The 21,975-nt window shown below is 40.0% G+C and overlaps 1 protein-coding gene across 5 annotated transcripts in view; it reads left to right on the top strand.

Moving 5' to 3' along the window:
• LOC126259810 (uncharacterized aarF domain-containing protein kinase 5) overlaps positions 1–21,975 on the top strand; it is a 158,735-nt gene that overhangs the window by 111,510 nt on the left and 25,250 nt on the right. For 3 of the 5 annotated variants that reach the window (XM_049956843.1, XM_049956842.1, XM_049956846.1), the window contains exons 8-9: positions 1,264–1,434; positions 19,863–20,100. The exons of 1 other annotated variant lie outside the window; for it this stretch is intronic. In XM_049956843.1, the coding sequence (XP_049812800.1) occupies positions 1,264–1,434; positions 19,863–20,100 (409 nt within the window). The remainder of the gene's footprint in view (positions 1–1,263; positions 1,435–19,862; positions 20,101–21,975) is intronic. One more of the 5 variants, XM_049956844.1, reaches the window with a different exon arrangement.

The following is a 21,975-nucleotide window of genomic DNA, read 5'->3' as shown; positions in this document are numbered from 1 at the left end:
ATAAAATATCTGAGAATTTGATGTAAAGTCTAAATAAGAAAATTAATTTGTGACACAAAGTATGTGAAGTGAAATTTGTGAGAGTAGTATTTCAGCCCACCAAAACAAAGAAATGTGTATGGAAAGATGATGGCCCATTGCCAATCTTTTTAACTGTGTTCTAGAAAAAGCTGAGAGAATTTGGTATGAAAAACTCAATCACTATAAGATTTTGGCAATAAGATTGGAAAGAAGAAACAAAAATAACAGAATAAACTGTCCCAGGTTTACAAATGATTTTATGGTTCTGCTATACTTTCTGAAAATGTGATACCTGCTGTAAAGCAGATGAATCATGTTTTGGCCAAATTGAAAAACTTAAAAAATTTAAATACTTTTGGGACATAATGCAAGAAAATGGTTTGGAAAAAGTTGCTGTAGAGGAAATGATATGACAAATGGGAAGGGCTTGCTGGATAACTAAAGACTTTTACAACAAAAAATGCAAAAATAAAACATAAAAAAGTAGTGAAGCCAGAATGGCTATATGCAAATGAATGTGTAGCATTAAACTATAATTTAGATAAGTCACAAATACTAGAAAGGCAACTCATAAGGAAAATATTAGACCCATGAAAAACTATGGAAGGATGGAAATTACATAGTAATGATGGAATTGATTGAAACAAAAAACATACCAGAAGGTGTGAGATAAAGAAGATTGGTATTTTTTTGGACATCTATATTGAATGCAAGATGGTAGATTAACCAAGATGATATTCAAATATTTGTAAATTAAGAAGTCAACAAGCTATATCTGTGAATTAAAAAAAGGAATTAGAACAAAAATTATAAAAGCTGAAGAAACAGCTGACAGAGAAGTGTTCAGGGTAAAACTATTGAATAAGGAAAGATTTCAAGGTACGGGAGTGAAAATAGCTGGTCTGAGTTGTCAGTAGACAGGAAGAGAGATCATCAGGAGGCAAAAGCTTAGTAAACCAATGAAAGAATGCTGGAAGAAAAAAAAAAAGAGAACAATTAATGAAGAATTGAAATTGGCACATGTTCCTCAGTTGTGATTGGAAAAATATGACAGTGAAATGGAAAATCATGGATAGAAGATCAGCATTGTAATGATCAAAGACAATCACTCATGGTATAGAACTGTATGTTTTTGTTTTTAATCACATGACTCAGTGCTCCTTTCTTATTCTTTTTTATTTGTAATTAGATTAATGCTGTTTTAGTTAAGAAATTAATGTATATTATTTTCTCATGTTTTAGTGCTTGTTCGTAAAGGAAAGAATGGGAAGGCTGAACTTGTGCTGTTAGATCATGGTTTATATGAACATTTACCATCGACTATAAGACAGTCATTATGTAAACTATGGAAGTCAATTGTTATGAACGATCATGCAAGTATGAAACGGTATGCAGCTGAACTTGGCGTTAAAGGTATTGAAATATCTGTTTATAAGTGAAAGTATTGTGTGTTGCAGTTGCACATGTGTATGCTATTGAAATTTCATGCATTATTAGCTATGTCCATATTTCCTTAGTCTTTTTGACAATGTTATTTGCTATTAAACCTTTGTTATTGTTTCTCCCTATAGCTTTTGTCATTATCAGAACCATTTGCTGAATATTCTCAATAACCTTGTGATGTACCAAAATGCAGTGGTGGCAGACTCGCCCTATTAACAGTATAACCTGCTAGTTCATGCTTTGCACTCATTCTCATGCGTGCATGCGCATTCTCACACACATACACATTCAACACTACAGTGGGGGAACTGAAGCATTATTCTTGGTTTGGTAGATTTTCTCAGTCAGCCACATCACTAGATTAGCACAAACATAAGGAGGGAGTGATACATAATAATAATAATAATAATGATAGATAATTTTATCTGTGTAGCGGATATCATATGAATCCAAAAATAAAGAAAGATGTAAAATATAATCCTTTTTTTTCTCCCAGATTGAACTACGTTAAAATTTCTATACCATTGTTTTGAAAATATTATCTTCTACATTTGTTTCAGCACAGGATTCAAAAACTTTGTACTTAATATAACCTTCTTTAATGGCTATTCACTGAAGAGCTTTAATTCTGTGATATTCATCAAAATATGGCATTATTAAATCACTCACAGTTCAATAGTCACTAATTATCTGTATTTTGCAGCACATCTGCTTCTTTCACATATTTTAAAAAACAGAAAAAACAATCTTTTCTGTTACCAGATAGTTGTTTTGCATTGTCAGTGGTGTTTGTTTTGGGACTAGGAAAAAAGTTGATTTAAAGGTTGTTGACTCAGCACAAAGTAATTTAAAACACATTGCCTCTCTATGGTAGAAAATTCACATTGTATGATCTTTTTTTCCATTTTAATAGATTATACTGACCCTTGAAAGTTGGAAATACTACATACATTATCATGCAGTTTGAGGGAAGTTTAAATTTAACTATCTTGGGAGTAAGAATCAGTTTTTTTAAAATAAATGAAAATGGAAAGTATTAGTAAATGCACAACTTTCAATTAAAAATTGAAATTTATTAAAAGTTGAAAAAAATTAAATAATTGTAATACATCTGTGGGGTGCAACAGTCTGTGGAAAAGTCTATATAATTTTACATTTATGATAGAAAACTTTCTCACTCTTAGCAACTAAAATTATTTATTTATTGTATTCTTCATGGCACAATGTCCCAGAGAGTTACAGTCTATGGCATATGGCCTTTGTTCCATTACAGACATTTTTCAGTTTCTATTTCCTTTTCCTCATATTAAAACATTTTTCACATTAATTCAAGAACATTATTTACACATTAATTTGGCTTCAGTTTGTGCAGTTCATATTGTATTAGGTCCAGGCAGAGAATTGCAGATATCTACAGAGTGGAGAAAAACAATCTAATAATAAGGTCAGAGCAGGCTAGGGAACATCAGATCTAAAAATCATTTTCAGATAAGTGGTGGCTGGAAATGCACTGTTGTGGAGCTACAACCATGAAACAATTTTGGTCAATAATATGTTCCCAGAACCATCTGCATTTCAATTAATTTCCCCCAGCTTGTATTTGTTATGTTAAAAAGAACAATTACTAAATAAGTTAGTTGAAAATAATCACTCCAGCCAAATAGTCAAAGGTGGGCTAATTTTAAATTCCTGTCCATTAATGGTTATGTTCACTGCAAATTTTCTGTATTGATTACTGGGTAAAGCTTGACTATTAAATAAATTATGCCAAAAGTACCATAATGCCATTAATTTGTGGAAATAAACTGCAGTCTAAAAACAGCTCTGCTGTAAGGTAATCAGCATGAGGTATTGTTAAGGTGCAGTGTTGTTAATAATGAAATCTGTAGACCACGTGTTTCGGATCCTGCTAATCTGTAGGAAGCATAAATGAATTTTTATTCCAATGATCAGTAAGTACGAATTAATACTATGAAAAAGCAAACATAAATCAAATTTTAGACACACTTTTATTTCAAGTCAAATTTTTGTACAGAAAATGTTCATAATTCCTGACTCAAGTATCACTACAAAGTTGACATTATGTAAGAAGTCATTGGCACACCCACTCAAAAATTTCTGGTATGTTGCGAATGATTGTCATGGCATCAAAAATTCTTGCAACTAGTTCTTCATGGGTGTTGATTGGTGGCTGGTAGAGTTACCTGAATGGATATAGAAACAGCAGCGCCTAGCTGACATTCACAGTGGTTGCAGAACAGTGGGCTGCAGTGCTGGGGCGTGAGAAGATGGTTGCTGAACTTTTCCCCACCAGAAATGAACATTTTTAAGGACTGTGGATCATCACCTTAGAGGATTGAGCAAGTTTTCAACCAAAAAGGCTGGTAAAGGAAGTGAAGAACTGAAATTTAATGAAGAGGTACAGCAGTGTTTCAAAACAGTGCCTGGAACCAACATCAGAGCAACAGCTCATGTGCAAAATGTCACCAGTTGGCTTGTTTGGAGTGCTGGAAAGCAAAACTGTATCGTGCCACCCTATGCACAAAAGATCTTAGTTTTGGAAGTAACAGATCATCCAAAGCAAGCAAACTTTTTGGGTTGGAAGTTAAGGCAGTGCCACCGTCCCAACAATGTGGAATTTCCCTACTTCATTCTGTTTTCGGATGCCTCAAAAATTCACTCCTGTTACTAATAGCATTAGGGAGTATGTATATTAACATGTAAGTGTAAGACTCCGTAGGTCTGATCTCTCAAATTTTCTAAGCGCGTTGGATTAGTTAGTGCTTGTGGGTGTTCTGGGAAGCTGTTCTTTCCATTTTATGCACAATATTTCGAGAACTGACCCAGCCATCATCTTAAGGTGCTGTGAATTTTGCTGTCATGTATACTCCAGACTGGTTGGAGCCCAAGTAGCAAGTACACATAAAAGCAGAACTCACAGCACCTGTAGAAGATGGCTGGGTTTATCGTTGAAATATTGTGCATAAAATGGAAACAACAACTGGGCAGAACATCTGGAAGCACACTATTAATCGCATGTTTGGTTATCATTTTTACACAATGTTCTTATTGCATGCTTCTATAGAAGAAACACTTTTTTCACCTTACCTGTAAATGCTGCAGAAGATTGTGCCATAGGACAGAACAGAGTGAGTGAAAGTATATAAAGTATGCCAGCAATCTTGTTTGCAGGTCAGTGCAGTGAGAGAGACATCTGAGTGCAAAGCAGGCAGAATTTAATCATCCAGTTTATTAACCATCTGGATACCCTTGAACTTCACACATAGGGTCTCATCCAGTGTGTTCCCATTGAGCTCTACTTCTGGTACACGAATGCTGTTATTGTTTGTTTGGAATTGCATAATGTGAGTTTTTGCAATATTAAGGGTTAAGGTGTTTACTGTGAATCAATTGATAGCCTGTTCCATTGTTCTCCTGGTTGTGTCTGCTATGGATAAGTTTGGACCTATTATCAATATACTTGTGTCATCAGCAAACATTACAGTTTTTGAAGAGTCTACACAGTAGGAATGTGTCCCTACCTGACCTACAAAATTAACTATGAAATTGTAAAATAAGATGTGGTAGACACTGCACAAAGAATAATGTCCACACATGGTTAAGAAACAACACATTTATTAAATGACTAAACTACTGCAAAAGACATGAAATAGTCTCAAAATTTACAGATGCTGAAGAAAGTCACTCGCTGTGAGGAAAAGGTGAGGTTCCAGAGTGAGGCTAGGTCAGTAGAAGCCTCACTATGAACTGAGCAATTGTCCTGTACTGGTAGGCAGTGACTGTAGGAGGCAAGTATCTTATCCCATGGCAGGATTGACAGCTTGGAGCAGAAGTAAATGCACGAAGGAGGAATCTCACTGCCTTAGTGGACAGCTGTAGCGAGCTAGGGATTTACAGCACTGCAGAGACAGATGTGCGGTGAGAGGCCACCACACTGTCATTCTTGTCAACAGAGAAACTGTATGCCATTTGGGACGTCCATGGTATCACCCTATTGCCCTCTGTTTTGGTGCAATGGAGGGTGGCGGTGAGTGGCTCCTGTGTAGCAACAGCATGTCTCAGATGGCAGAGGAAGAAGTTTAACATGCTGAGGAAGCGACACAGGTCCTTGAATGTCTCTGGGCATGCGTATTTCATTTGTCGAGCAGGGGATATTAGCCATTGGTGGAGATGACATGGTCCAGGAATACTGCCTCACTGCCAGCAAGAATGACTTTGCTGTGTTGATGATGGTGCCTGGCATCCTGGAGGTGTTCAAAAATACTGCAGAGGTTCTCGCGGTGTTCCTTGGGCATCGCAGACATAGCAAAAGTGTTGTCCAAGTAGGCGAAACAGCAGGGCAAGTCTAGCAAGACACTATCCAAGAAATGCTGTCATGTTTGGGCAGCGTTATGCAAGGCCATAGGTCATAAAGGTGCTCTCGTAGAGCCCAAAGGACTTGAAGATATGCAGTCTGCCCTCGAGTGCAGCCCAAATGAGGGTGAAAGCCTTGGTACCGTCATTTGTGCTGAAAATTGTAGCCCCAACCAGTGCGTTCTTGTATCTGGGAAGGATGGGATGGTACAGGCATTTAGCTTCTGGTAATTGCCATATGGGCTCAAAGAGCTATCCTTCTTGGCAAGGTGAAGGACAGACGCCAGCAGGGTTCTCGAAGTAGCACGCTGATGGCGAGCAGTCCGACAAACACAGCCTTCGTGATCTTGAGTTTCTGCAGTAGTAAGGACTGTAGCCAGCTGAAGATGGTGGTCGGGGGTGATATCAGTGTAGTGAACAGTTCAATGGCCTGCCTCACAAGGCTCACTGGACAGGCATGTGGGAGCAGGAAATTGCGCTAGGTGCCAGTGTATGGCCAGAGTACACCACCTGTTTTAGATCTTTCCCGTCATTGCTGCCAATGAGGTGCTGGCTGGCAACATCATGAAACCCCTCTGCAGTAGTGGGCTCAGTGATGTCAGCGATGGTCCTGTTGCAGGCTGAGGTCAAGGACGCAGGAATGTATGCTATAGATGGCAATGGTGGAGTTTTGCGCTGCTGTCAGGAGGATGGCTGAGATGATGCAAGGTCCTGTACAAGCCAGTGCAGTAAGATAAACAACTTGGCACCATTGCCGATAAGGAATGGTGTGTTGGAGTTGGCATCAGGATGAACTGCTACTGGGACACCGAGCAACAGCCTTGTACCCCTAACCCCGGTGGCCATTGGCATTTTGGGTGCCAAGAGCAGGGCTCCCTGCAGTTTGCAGCATCCTAGTCAAAATGCTTGTGGTACCAACAGAGGATGGATGTGTTGTGAGGTTATCGGCAGGGCAGCTAGAGCAGTGGCGGCAGTAGCCGCTATCATGCTGATGGAAGGGGCTATGCAGACAGTACCGTGCTAAATCAAGGCAGGCCATTGTTGCCTGCAGTCCTGTAGTGTGGCACTGTGCTGTGCTGCGGGCTGGCAGTGAGGGAAGCACGTGGTAATGTTATTATCAGCCCATCGAATGGTGAGGGGGAGCTTATGGCAGGGTGGCTTGAGAGTGACAGCCAGCAGACTGCACTGAGTGAGGGTGACACTGGCATGCAGCAGTCACAGGCAGGGAAGCCAATGTCTCATGGACCTTGTCAGTGGGGCTGGCAGCATCGATGAGGGGAAGGTTGGCATGTGACGCCACAGCTGTTTGTATCAGAAGTGGTAGGTGAGCCATCCAAATGTTATATAGAAGTCAGGGCTGGGAGGTGAGCCAGCCGAATGTTATATAGAAGCCGTCGGAGACCGTAGGTATGTCTGTCAGGCTTCAGAGGTGGCTTAGGAATTGCGAGAATTACTGGTTACCAAACTGCTCGAGGGAAAAGAGGACAGGGACATGATGCATTTCTGATGACACGAGTTGCATCATGAAGTGGCATCAGAGTGTCTCATAGTGGTTGGCAGCCAGAGGCGATGAGATGATGTCGCAAACCTCAGTTGCATATGTTGCCTCTTGGTGGCTGATCACCATAGCAAACTTGATGGCGTCTGGGTGATGCTGCAGCCATTGAGGATGGCATCAGCTGAGGAAAAGCACGGAAGTGGCTCCCACAGATTGTAGGGCAGCAGGTGAGCCATGTCAAGGCCAGATGAATGGATTGTGTGTCAGTGCATCAAGGTTGAGAGTAACAGCGGCAGCACCAGTGACAGAAGCAGGGGCTGTTGCGGGCATCAGCATGGAATCTGGTACCGTGGGCTAGGGCACAGAGGTCACATCACAGTGAGTTGTGCTTGCCAGTCAGCATTGCAGCGTTCCTGTTCCATGAGGCATACAGTCAGCTCGGCGATGATGTCGTGTGGTGCTGAAGCAGCAGCCCTGTGCGGCAAGGGATTGGCGGTAGAAGCTATGGTTGCTAGGTTGCACAATAAATAATAAAACACGTGCAAAAGAAACAGCTTGTGATGCGAAGCACACTAGTGTCTGTAGCATGTAAACGGAAGTTGCTAGTGCGTTGTGCACATGTGCAGGAGTTGAAACAAGTGCTAACAGGATGAGGCGGTCAACAACATGGCAAAATAGAAAATTAAGTTGGCTGAGTTCATTGGCATGTCACCATTGTAGGAATATTTACCTACTTACAAAACTAATTGTGAAATAAGGCATAACACTGAACAAAGACACTACCTCGTCCCTGAGTATCTCCGGCATGACACTGATATTTTTTATGTAAAGCAAGGAATTAATCATCCCTCCCCAAAGATGGGATGTAAAACATTGATTTACATGCCTGGCTGTGTAGCAGATCTAGAGACGGTGTGGGTGTGTCTTAAAACTTCATGATAAGCATCTCAGTATAAGGCACATAATCACGTGTTGTGTTAGTTGTGACTTGGGTGCAGAGCATAAGCCAATGTTGACACTGCAAGGAGAAGGTAAAGACTCAGAGCGAAGCTAGGTCAGTGGAAGCCTTCTTGGGAACCAAGCTGTTGTCCTGCAACTGTAGTATGTTGGTATTTGGTCACATGGTAGGGTTGACAGCTTGGAACAGAAGTTAATGCACAAAGGAAGTAATTTGCTGTCTTAGCAGATGGCCATAGTGAAATAGAGATGTACAGAACTGTTAAGTCATATGTGTGGCGAAAGGTCACCACAACACCATGAACAGGAGCATGCCAAGCACTGAACTTGAAACAAACAATATTTGATGCCTCTCCACTCTGAATATAATCATATTCCTGCTATATCATTTGCTACTACGGCCATCTGTCTTCTATGGTTAAGACATGACTTCAACCAGGCAAGAGGAAGACCTTTAAGGCCATACAATTTTAGTTTCCCTTCAGAATTTTATGATCTAGGCTGTCAAAGGTTTTGACAAGATCACAGAAAATTCCAAAAGGGTAATTTTTGCGCTTCTAAAAAGAATTGAGTTTGTGAGGTCACATAGTGCATTTTCGACATATATCCTTTGCAAAAGCCAAACTGAAATGTTGTTAGAAGATTATTCTCACAAAGATGTTTCAGTATTCTATTGTAAACTACTTTCTTAAAAAATTTGAGAATAAAGGAAGGAGTAAGATCACTGTATAATTAGTCAGTTGCTTATCTCCACTTTTGTACTACTGCGTACTTCAGAGTTTCATGAAAAACTGTTTGACTCATTGACTGATTATATTACCAAGTCAGCCCAAGATTAGAGTACTTTGGCTGAGATACTATCGTAACCAAGAAGACTTGCTACTTTTTAATGAACTAATGATTTTTGGATCTCTCTATTAAGATGAGGTGGTATAACTGGTGTCAGGTGGTGGAGTATGTATTGCAATATACGGTTTTTTCCCTTTTTGGTGATGTGCTGAAGAATAATGCAATACTGCTTATAGGGGATTTTTAAGTCATGATTAGAGCTAGTCATTTGCATTAAATAAAGCTGTCTCTTTGTAGCACAAGATATTTTGATCCCAGATGATAGCCATCCATTTTTCCACTGTAAACTTTCCTGGCCAATTGTAAAGGAAAACTGGATTCATAATGTTATAAGAATTTTTTTGGAAAGAATTAAGTTGCTCATCTGCAGTGTCCTTGGTGAATTTCCTCCCATATTTCATCCTGTAAATTCTTTCTGAATAGTGTAACTAACATAGCATTTACACTTCATCAAAATTCTTCTTTTCCTTTCTTAGTTAAATCTAATTGGTGGGAGTGTGTTATTGCTGTCATTTGATTGTAATGACCAGATAGACCATTTATTATGGGGCTCACATCTTTTTCACTGAAGACATATGGATGTAGAAATAAGTTATGAATTGTTGTTGCACTATGTTCTTCTGTTCCTGTCGGAAATGCAGCTATACTTGTCAAATCAAAGCTGGACATCTTAATTCTAGGTGGCCTCGATGAGAACTATACAAGATGAAGTCTGTATTGAGATCTCTGCAAACTATGATTTCCCAGTAATTCTACCAAGTCCTATTAATAACTCCTATAAATGCTTAATGCAGTATAAAACATCTGCTGTTGGGAGCATATAGACCATCAGAACTGTTATCTTTTATGCATTTCCAAGTATATTGTTGCAACACAGTACCCAAATAGGTGTTCTATGCAATATTCACTGAGGTATAGAACCTGTGATTTTATTCCACTATTTGTATAAATAGTCCTTCCCCCTTTCCTCATATTAGACCTACAGTAATGTGATACTAACTTGTATCCACCTAGGAGCGTCTGTTCAATCTCAGTAACTTCTAGGTGACTTTCTGTTGTGTGTAGCACATCTGTAGAAGTAAGTAGATTAGATGAGGAGCTCATTTTCCTTATTGTATAAGCTTTTTTATGTTACCAGGAAATGTTTTCAGTTAATGTCTGGGCAGGAGCTTTCATTCCACCTCCCCACTTAAATGAACACAATTGTTTACAATTTTTGCAATTGGAATTGTCCATACTGATGGAAGGCATTCTTGTCCACATAAACAGAAGAATGTTTCTTCAGCAGGATGGTGTACTGGCACATTCCACTTCGGCAGTCAGTTGAGATTTGGATATAGTGCCTGGGTGCATGTGGGATGACTGCTGTGCTCCCTGAGAGAGGCCTCCCAGATCAAGCAGTATAATACCACTGTCTGTGAGACATGCTCAACATGAGATCAGCACCCGAGGTGCACTGTGGTTTTTGACTGTGGATGGAGTGTCAGGAAATAAAGTGCATGCCCGAATGTCTCCTGTGAATGGCAAACACAATATGTCAGACATGCCGCTGTTTGAATGGTATAAACAATTTCGAGAAGGTTGGGTGTCATTAAAAGATAGCAATCGGCCAGGACAAGCTCATTGTGTTGTTATTCCTCATGTCATTGCCATGGTGGATGCTGCCATAGGACATGACTGACAACAGATGGTGGAAGACATTCATCTCCTGTTTGACATCAGTCACAGTACGACTCATACCATCATGACAGAGCATTTGAAGATCTGCAAAATTTGTGTGTAGTGGGTTCCCCACAGCCTCAGTGAGGAGAAATTGAACAAAATATCAACATTGCTGCAGCACTTGGAACAATATCATGATGAAGAACTGTGTTTCCCGTTCCGTATTGTCATGGGAGATGAAACATGGTTTCATCATTTTGAGTTGGAGAGCAAGCAACAGAGTTGACAATGGAAGCAAAGCACATGGCTTCATCCCCACCAAAGAAATCCAAAACCATGCACACCAACTCCAGAAAAGTCATGATTACCTTTTTCTTTGACTATAAAGGCTTGGTGCTTGTTAACTTTCTGCAACATTTGCACACCTTTTCTGGGAAACTTATAATGATGTTTCTCTTTGAGTGCAATGGCTGCAGTTCCTTGATTTTCTGGAACATGCCTCCACAATGAAAGCACAGCTGTACAGGACACTACGCCCGCCCACATGCTGCCAAGGTTGTTTCAGCTACGCTGCAGAAGAAAATGGTTTATATGCAGTTCATCCAGTGCTTAATACTTGTACTGAGATTCTCTGGCTTATCATCTTCTGAAGCTTTGTCTCCAAGTATACTTTTTTAAATAATGGGGATGTAGTCCCAGGTCATAGTTTCATTTAGCACATCTAAAATAGGAATGAGCTGACTGGATTTACAAAAAATTGCACTCCAGTGACAGAAATATTTAACAGAAACTACAGTATCACATTCATTACGTAACATCAGTAACTAAGAGAACATTGTACATGATAAACTTTCTACACAGAAACAAAATATACATTTTTACACAGTGCATGGTAGGTGAAATCCTTAAGAAATACACATTGTGAACACATGATGCAAAAAAGCTTGTGTAATCTACTATATATGTGTGAAAGAATGTAATAGTACTGCTGTTAGACACACATTAACGTACCTCTAATCCTAGAGTCTTTAGTGACCTGCCTTTCTTTTTAAGCTTCCCCAAGCTATCCCTCTCTGCTCTCCAAGTAAGGAACTAATAGTGTCATGTCATAATCATTCAAATCCAAAAGCAGGGAGATCATTAAAATGCAACAGGGTGATTACAGACACCAACCTACAGACAGGACTCGCTCCTGGACACAGTGCCACTATCTATACAAAACATCAAATATTCCAGAATATACAAACAAGTTCTCATTTGAGAAAACTACAGTACCCTGTATTTAGATCACGGCAGTGGTCCTCTGTACAACAGCATTGGTAGAGAGTCATGTTCCTGTTGTGTTGTTACATCTCTCCATCATGACGAGCGTAGAAGGTGGACCCCAGAGCCGGATCAGAAACATTTTTCCACACAAGCGACTTATCGTTTGGTGTCCCATGCCCCTACCCCACTTTTCCCTTGTACACTTTCACCTGCATCAGGTTTTTCTACTAATTGTGATGCTCACCATATCCAAATCTAGCACTTGGGTGCCCCACTCAGTTGTCACTCCAATGGCAGCTATTAATTTTGATTCATCCTGTATATAAATATTACAATTGTTAAATCTATGGCATACCTTGCAGCTTATCACCCCAAATGGTGGCTTGAGTTGATGGGGCCTTAAACCAGCCCTGGTGGTCCCTCCCGTAGAAACTTCGCAAATGCCAAGCAGGTCTTCCATTTCCTTCAGTGGGAAGCCTCCAGTGCCAGTCTGTTCATCGGGACTGGGATGGGACTTCATACAAAAGACATGGATGATGTCTCTGAACTATTGTCTTTTTGATGAAGGTCATAATCATTGACTTCATATGTGACACCTGACAAGCAACGAAGGATGCAGTATGGTACACTTCAACAATATTTCTGATCCCACTTTCTGCACAGGTGTAAAAATTCATATCAAGTCTGTCAAGGCTGTATGTCATTGGCCACTGCTTGGCAGCGGCACCCTTGGTCTATCTTGTCGGCGTCTGTGGTCCATATGTGAACCTTTGCTTTTGTTGTAATCGTCCTGAGTATCATCCTGTTGAAATGAGAATCGTGTATCCATTACCATTCCAGCCTGGCGAAAATGAAGCAGAAAGAACAGAGTGAAACCCATAGTATCTTGTTTCAATGTGTTGTACACAATCCAGTCACATTAATGTGACCACAATTTATGTTTGATGTCAGTGTGCAGCAACTACTCATCGAAAGCAGGTGGCAGGAGTAGCAGTGGAGGGTATGTAAAGAATATCTGGCGGACATGGAAAACAGTGCAGGCATTCTCGTAATGTGGAAAAGGAGCAATTTATGTGATGTCCAAAAGGGCATGATCATTGGCTTTCAGGCCAATGGTGTAAGCATTTCAAAACTGGCTAAATTTGTAAATTGGTAGCATGCCACCGTGGTTAAAGTATGCCATGCCTGGAAAAATGGTGCTATCCAAAACTGGTGCTGAGGCAACTGTGGTGCACCACAGGCCATGGATGACAGGGCTGAACTACGGCTGTGGAGATGTGTACAAATGAATAGACATGCAACTGTTGAGTAGCTGACTGGCCAGGTGAACCAAGGGACTACCAACAGTGCCTCCTCAACAACTGTTCAGTTAACATTGCGTGGCCCCCCACTTAGTTCATGCATTTGTGCTGAATGCTGTTCATCAGTGATGAAGGCTGGAATTGCATGACAATACTGCAATTGGATGTCCAATGATTGATGACAGGTGGCCTTTTCTGGTGAATCACTTTTTACGTTCCATCAGAGAGGCGACCTTTGGCGCATAAGGCGTGAAAAGCCTGAAAGCGAACATCCTGCAACAATCGTCGGAATGGTCCAGACTGGAGAAAGGTGCATCATGATCTGTGGAATAATTTTGTGGCATTCTCTGGGCAATATTGTCAATCTGGAAGGCAAAATGGATCTTCCATTGTGAACCATATTCACCTGTACATGCAATTTGTTTTTTCTTGTCACGATGGCATCAACCAGTAGGACAGTGCATAGTGTCACACACCTCGCAGTGTGTGTGTGTGTGTGTGTGTGTGTGTGTGTGTGTGTGTGTGTGTGTGTGTTGTGTATGTGTGTGGTTCAAAGAGGACCAGCATTAGTTTACTGTCCTCCCCTGGCTACCAGACTCCCGGGATTTAAACCCATCCTGAATCTGTGACACCACCTCAATCGGACTGTTAACTCCGTGGATTCTGTACCGAGAAACCAAGTGCAGCTGGCCACAATTCTGGAGTCAGCATGGATCTGCATCTCTGTGGTACCTTCTAGAACCTGCAAAAGGTGATTATTCAAGCTTTTGGCAGGTGGGCACATTAATGTGACTGGACAGTGTATGTGGATGCCACGATGGGCAATATTGTATCCCAGTGTCTATGTTCGACATCAGTGTACATTGAGAGCACATCTGCCAACATCTTATTGAAGTGTTCTTTGAAGCCATTCGTCTGTGGGTGGTAAGCAGTTGTAGTGCTGTGGGTGATGCAACATGAAATTACCTCCGATATTAGTCTCGAATAGAGTGCTGGGTGCTTCTGGCTTCAAAATTATGTCTTCTACAAGCAACCTTCATATTTATGGAGCTTTGACAGTTGACACAGATTTTGTGACAGCAGAGCATGTGAGGTAGTCAGTTAATGCTATTATCCATTGATTTCCATTTGTCGACTTTGGAAATCTCCCAATAAATCAATTCCATTTCAGTGGAATGGCACTGCTGCAGGTGGAAATGACACCATGTGCCTTGGAGGCAATTGCGTATGTGCTTCCTTCACTGGCATTCCTTACAGTGGCTGACATAGTGTCTAACGGATCAGTAGAGACCTGTCCAGCAGTATGTGCATCTGATCCTGTACAGAGTCATCACAAATCTCAGGTTAGCTCTTACACACTGTTCCATTTATTAACTGGAATCCTCTTTTGGTTGATTTCTCATTTCTTCACATCTTCTATGGCTTCCAGCAATGCTAGATTTTCTCTCTGCTCAGCACCAATGTCATTTAATGCAATGATGACTGAGATTTGGTCCACACTTCCATGCTCTGCCAAACAAGCCCTTGAAAGGCATTCGGTGTCCTTGTGTTGGTGTCCATTTTTATATACCATTGTGACATTCTCCTGAAGCTCAGTGCCCATCTCACCAGTTGACCCAACAGATCCTTCAGGCTAGTCAGCCAGCATGTAAAATGGTTATGAAATTGCTTCTTATTCAGAACATTGCAGATACATTGATAAGGATCAGTTGGGTCACTACGTAACATTCCCATAATGTCATAGGCATTGTCACAGTTGCTCTTCCTCCTTGGTTCGCACCCTGCCTCCAAGGCAGACCTGACAACACAGAATAAACCACCCAACCAGCAGATACAATGAAAGTGGTACGATGTCTATCATCATCCTGGCTTGCAGGTATACTGCATCCATCCATTCCATAATTCATGCACATAAACAAAATGTACATCCAAACAGTAGATTACACTAATTCATCATGAAAATAAACTTTTTATAGTGGCGATCATCATTCGTCAGTTCAGAAATGCTTGTGAAACACACCACTTCAACAAAGTGATGTATTGCACTATGTCACTGAGTTTTCCCTGTAAGTAAATCACACATCTGTGCCTTGTAAGACTTGAATTATGGCTTCTCACACTGTCACATACACAGGACGCTAATGTGATTCATTTCATTCAGCATTTTTCAAACTTGTCCTGTGAATAGTGTAGCTTTACAGCTTGGTTTCACAAAATGTATAGTCTGAAATGGCAAACTTTTCCTTATGTCACCAATGCTGCAGTGAATCCCTTGATGTCATAATCTTCATACAAATGTAGTGAACAGCCTTTTGAGAGAGGTGTTTATGCTGATGGTGTCAAAGCCATTTCTGCTACTACTTGTTGTTAGAATATCACTAATAGTTACATGAGAAACAGCTATGAATTTAAGTTTTTGTGTGGGGTAGTAAACATATTCATAGAGAAGTTTGGCATGGGTCAGTACCCCAAGCTTTGAAGCCACTGTAACGTAGCAGTTACTGTTTGGATTGCCTTCAGGATCACATGTTGTATACAGTGACACCACTGATCATCACATTTGTAATTTGTCTGCTGTGCCACTGAACAATCTATTGTTATAGAACAGATTGAATTAGCACCCTAGCAACAGGATTCATGTGACCATTACAGTCTGAGGAAGAACTAGTTATGTAGTGGCTTTCCTGGAAGCAGAAGTTTCATGCTGCATCAATCAATCTCCAACTTCCTCCAGTTGAAAGGCAGTGACAGAACTCAAACAGTCCTAACATTGTCTCAAGGTGGTGTTGCTTTCTCAAATCTTAATTAAAAGATGAGGAATCACTTTCACTATAGACACTTTTCATTATGTGAAAGATATTGATAAAAATATTGTCACTTTAATGAGTAGTTACAATAGGCATAAAATATAATGACTAGTGGGTTTTTGTAACTTTATTAATCACTGAGATGCATATACCAAATTAATTTTAAAATGGAGCTATGCAGTTTATTTTTATTCCAGAAAGTTTTCAGTTAGTTCTGCTGCTTTTTATGAATTTGATGACATTCTCCTTCAGTTAATACAAACCCTTGTAAATATTTTGCAAATAGCATAAGTGAAATGAACTTCAGTGTTTCTGCCAATGTATCTGAGCAACACAGACTTCAGTTCTACTTTGCTTGATAGTGAAGAGCAATACACTGTTAATCAAGAATGTCTTCGCTTGGTGAAGCACTCTGTTGTTGAGTGAAGCTCAAAACTATGGATGCTGCATCATTCAGTTCACTGTAAGAACATTAGAAAAATGTAATTTTAAAAATCTTTTTACTCCATAATTTCTTCTTAAACATTTGAAATACTTAAGGTATCAGAGAGAGAGAGAGAGAGAGAGAGAGAGAGAGAGAGAGAGAGTGTGTGTGTGTGTGTGTGTGTGTTTGGGGGAGGGGGCACCCGCATGCACATGTGTGTTTTGGCATATCTAAAATTAATTTGTTTTCTGATTATAAGTGTAACAGTCGTATTCTCACATAAAGTAATTTTGCAAGAAGGATTTATTAAACTGTATAAACATCAGTCTATCATTTTCTCTGTATGACGTGTAAAGCTAATTAGAACACACAGCTTCCGATGTCTGCCACACTGCCTCTCATCCAATAAACAGCTTATTTGCCTTGTATGATAAAATTGGTTAAAAACAAGGGTAACACACTAGTCAAAATCTGCAGCCTATTCACCAGTTAACCAAATTCATTGCCCAGCCCTAGCAAGATGAATGTGTGGCTTTTGCAAAAAAAAGACTGTTCCTTGCATGCCACAGTTTAGCTTCCTGCAGATGGCATAGAATCATTGAAACACACCTGTGTTGTTCTTTTGGATAAAGTCAAAACTGAGATTGCAGCTTTATGATTTGCTAGACACATGCAGATGCCAACTGCTTTCCCACAGTGGTAACACCAGTTCCTGTCTGATCACTGAGGTTAGGTTCTGTCGGACTGGGCTAGCACTTGGATGGGTAACCATTGGGTCTGCCGAGCGGGCTGCACTCAGCCCTTGTTAGGCAAACTGAGGAGCTACTTGATTGAGAAGTAGTGGCTCCTGTCTCGTAAACTGACATATGGCTGGGAGAGTGGTGTGCTGACCACATGCCCCTCCATGTCCACATCGAGTGACTCCTGTGGGCTGAGGATGACACGGCAGCCGGTCAGTACCATTGGTCTTTTGTGGCCTGTTCGGACGGAGTTTCGTTTTTAGTTTTAGACACATGCAGATAATACGGAGACATCCTGAATGGTCTAGTACCTCCTCATTCCTGCCTATAACTTTCTGATATCCACTAGTTCTGTTTGCACTAGTTTTGTATACACTGTCTTCATAACATGTCAAGAACAAGCTGAAATGTTTCTCTGTGACATCTACATTTCACAGAGACTGATGATTCTGCGCCATTGAAACTCCCTTGCTGATTTCTGCTTTTGACATCAATGATGTAGAATGATGCTTGCTTTCAAATTTCTTCTTTATTTGACAATTCTGTCCTGACTGAGGTAGCCATAACACTGAACTTCTGATTGTAAAAGAGAAGACCATGCTGGGTTATTGTTTCTGCCACTTCTTTACACTCTTACACACTTTCCACAATTCCATAATTTACTTGGTAGTCTCATTCCCGTCGATTTAATTTCTTCATTCTGTCTTTATTGACCTACCCTTACCATGCCATCTTTTCTATTTTGCATTTGTCATTTCTTCCCTCTCCTTCATTGCTGTATTACATTTTTCATATTGTTTTCGAATTTTTTATACTTTCCTATTTTGATCTTTCCTATTCTCTTCTCTGTAACTCCTTCCTTGGTATTCTCTTTAACTGGTTTTTTGTGTATCCTGTTTTGTTCTGTCACCATCCCTATTCATTTCTTGGCCTCATGCTGCAGTGACCTTCCTTTGCTGCCTATTCTACTTTTGTAACTTTTTACATTGTTTGTCCTTTCCCTTCTAAAGCATTCCACAGTGTTTGCTGGCATTACCTTCTTTTGTATTACTGTATTTGTTTGGTCATATTTGTATACACATCTGCATTTCTATGTAGTTTCATTTCATACTTGTCAGGCATCTCCTACTAATCAAAATCTGTTTTGCCTTTGGTCATACATATTACTGCCTGCAAAGTCAACTGCCTGCCCTCCACAGTGCACTATTAATGTTAGTAATGTATTTATTTTCTTAATGTAAGCAATGTAATGCTTCTCTCTCTCTCTCTCTCTCTCTCTCTCTCTCTCTCTGTGTGTGTGTGTGTGTGTGTGTGTGTGTGTGTGTGTGTGTGTGTTTTCTACTTTATTTTTTGTTTGTGTATAGCTACATTCTCTTAACTGTGATGAACATCTGGGTCTTGTGATCTTTTCTTTTCTTCAGTCTGCTGAAAGATTTTATTAAATAAGTTATAGATGGCCTAAAATCTCATATAGGAAAGTTTCATCTTTGCTTTGATGGAAAAAAATACTCACTTATATTATCAATGGAAAATCCAGGATGGAATGTAACAATATTATGAGAAGGAAAGTTGCTACTCACCATCTGAAACCACACTGCAAGCAGCAGCACCAGTGCATGATGGGAGTGGCGACTGGGTGGGGGTAAGGAGGAGGCTGGGGCAGGGAGGGGGAGGGATAGTATGGTGGGGATGGTGGACAGTGAAGTGCTGCAGGTTAGGCGGATGGCAGGGGAGAGGTGAGAAGGGGGGTGGAGGAGTGGAACAGGAGAGAAAGACTGGGTGTGGTAGTGGAATGACGGCTGTGTAGCGCTGGAATGGGAGCAGGGAAAGGGCTGGGTGGGTGAGGACAGCGACTAACGAAGGTTGAGGACAGGAGGGTTACGGGATCGCAGGATGTATTGCAGGGAAAGTTCCCTGCTGAATTGCGCAGGTGCACTGGTGCTGCCGTTGCGCAGGTGCACTGGTGCTGCCACTCGCAGTCTGGTTTCAGTTGTCTGATACTGCACTCACATGTGCGAGTTGCATTTGTGTGTGTGCGTGTGTGTGTGCGTGTGTGTGTGCGCGTGCACGTGTATGTGTATCTTTTGTTGAAGAAGGCCATTGGCCGAAAGCTTTAAGTGTGAAAGTCTTTTTGTTGTGCCTATCTGCGACTCAGTTTCTCCACTATATGGTGAGTAGCTACTTTCCTTCACTTAATATTGTCACTTATATTATGTAAGAGAAATGAAGTTATAGACACAGTTCGTTCAATTTTTGGAGTTCAAACAGGTGTATATATTGACAAGAATACTCCAGATATTAATTAACAGCAAATAGTCTGTTAGTCATCAAACATTAACTAAAATTGTAATCCTGCACTCATTATGCCATTTTCGTAAAATTTATTTTATTTTTTTCTATACAAATTGCCTTGTCGCACCATATACTTACAATGATCCAATGATAGCGGTTTTCATATACAAAAAAATGTCTGTAAATATTTCAAGTGATTCTGGCTATGGTTTTTGTTGTCCCTTACAGATAATTACCGTCTGTTCTGTATCGCAGTAGCCCAGCGCCCAATTTCTCAACCAAAGTCTAAAGAGAAGGATGTTTTCAGTTTATTCTATGATAAACGAGGTGGACAACTGTCAGCCAAAAAGTTCTACAAACTGCCTAAGGAAGAGAGAGAAAGAATACGCAGAGAAATTGCTATTATAGAAGATCATATGCTAACAATTTTTAGAAATATCCCAAGTAAAGTCATATTGGTTCTTAGGTATGATACTTTGTTACTTATATATACTTAACTTTCGAGAAAAGAGAACTTATATTTAATCACTGCAAATGTATCCACACTTTATTAGCAGTTATGCTATAGAAACATACCAGCAGTGCTGAATGTTGCCTGATGCAGCAAATAAGCATCAGTTCACACATTTTGTGTTGGAACTTACAACTGCAAACTTATTAGTGCCTAACTTCTTTCTGGTGACCTAGCACTACTGCAGTGTAAACGGAACTGTAGTAGCGATGGCTTTCCAAAAATAAAGAAATATCGCAAATTTAATAAGGAACTAGGATTTTCAGTTAAAAATAATTTATTTGCTCTTGCCCCCGTTTGGTGCAATGTTTTCTTCTATTGATAGACATTATTCTCTATAGTCATACTAGAATGCTGTTTCATGTGAGAGGACCAAGAATTAGCTAACTGCCACTAAATAATAACATATTGCTTAGTTGTTGCTATATGTATGGATATTTTTAGTTCAGACAATTAATAACTTAAATTATGATAGAATTAGCAATTATGATGGTGTTAGGAATCAGTGGCATGTTGTGTTATCAGTACTTGTGCTACATGCCACTCCACCCAGAGGCAGTTATAACTGAAGATTTACAATACTACTCTTAAAACTACATTGTATTTCCAATTATCTGTGTGATTTGGAGTTCAACCTTTTAAAGTATGCATGAAACTTGCACACTATAGGAACACATGGTAAAAACTGTGCCATTTGATTCTTATGGTTGTAGATTTGAGAAAAACATTTGATATTGTGGGGTGAAGTAAAGGATGGAGCAATCATCTGAAATGTCAAGATCATGTGGTTGCTTGGACAGGACAGTGAGTTTGATGAGAGGTGTAATATGGAGACTAATATCAGCACTGTACTCAAATCCCATGCCTTACAAACTTTTGGTGTTCCTGTTTTACTGCATTTCGTCAGAAGAGGATAGGGCGCAAAAAAGCCTATAGCATTTGGGTTCTTTGTCTCTTAATAGCTCATCCAGTTGCTGTTGAAGTTGGTGACCATCTGTACAATTTATATTCTCTGACTTCCCCTAGATAACTAGTATGACAACGCAAACATTTTCTTGGAACACTGGTGCAGTTCTTCTTGAATTCTAAGGTTTATCTTTAGTAATATCTTTGTGATGAGGTGGAAATCAACAGCAAGAGGTAATTAGTCAAAAAGAGCACTACTCTTGACTGTTACTAATATGCATATTGGAATACGGTTATGTCAAAAACAAATCACACAGGTGATGTAGAGTCGTCACACTAATGGGGCACTAAACATTATGCATAATCTGAGAACAGTGGACAGCAACTATTGGTAAGCTGTAATTCTGTGAAACACTCTTAAATCCATGGAAAAATACCTGGTTTTTACTGCTGCAATCAAATGGCGCTATGATGTGACTCTACAGTATTTGGGCTTGAATTGAATGTTTTTCACATTGCATTCCTTTACCAGATGTTTGTTCACTGAGAAAAGTTTTACTTATTAGTTAAAAATTCTTCTGTGGATTCTTTGAAGATGCTAGTTGGTAGAGGTGATATTCATGTATCGCATGGATTACTACACATTTGCTTTTTAGCCTAGTCTCTGAAAGCTTATACTGAATTTTATTCAAAGAGTTTGGGAATGCCGTAGCATGCTTCAACTATAGTCTTGACGGGATGTCATCACTAGCATATTACCCAGATCTGCTCTTATAACATGCTAAAATAGGGTTCCTACATACTAGAGCTTACAGTGCCCCGATACTGTTTGACGTAGCATTTAACAGCAGGCTCAAGTTCATCATACTGTGTCATCATGCCTGGCACCATCAGATGCAGTCTTTGTAACCAAATGTGCTCATA

The sequence above is a fragment of the Schistocerca nitens genome, chromosome 5 (assembly GCF_023898315.1).
Source record: "Schistocerca nitens isolate TAMUIC-IGC-003100 chromosome 5, iqSchNite1.1, whole genome shotgun sequence".
Lineage (NCBI taxonomy): Eukaryota > Metazoa > Arthropoda > Insecta > Orthoptera > Acrididae > Schistocerca > Schistocerca nitens.
This window is presented reverse-complemented; position numbering and strand designations above follow the sequence as displayed.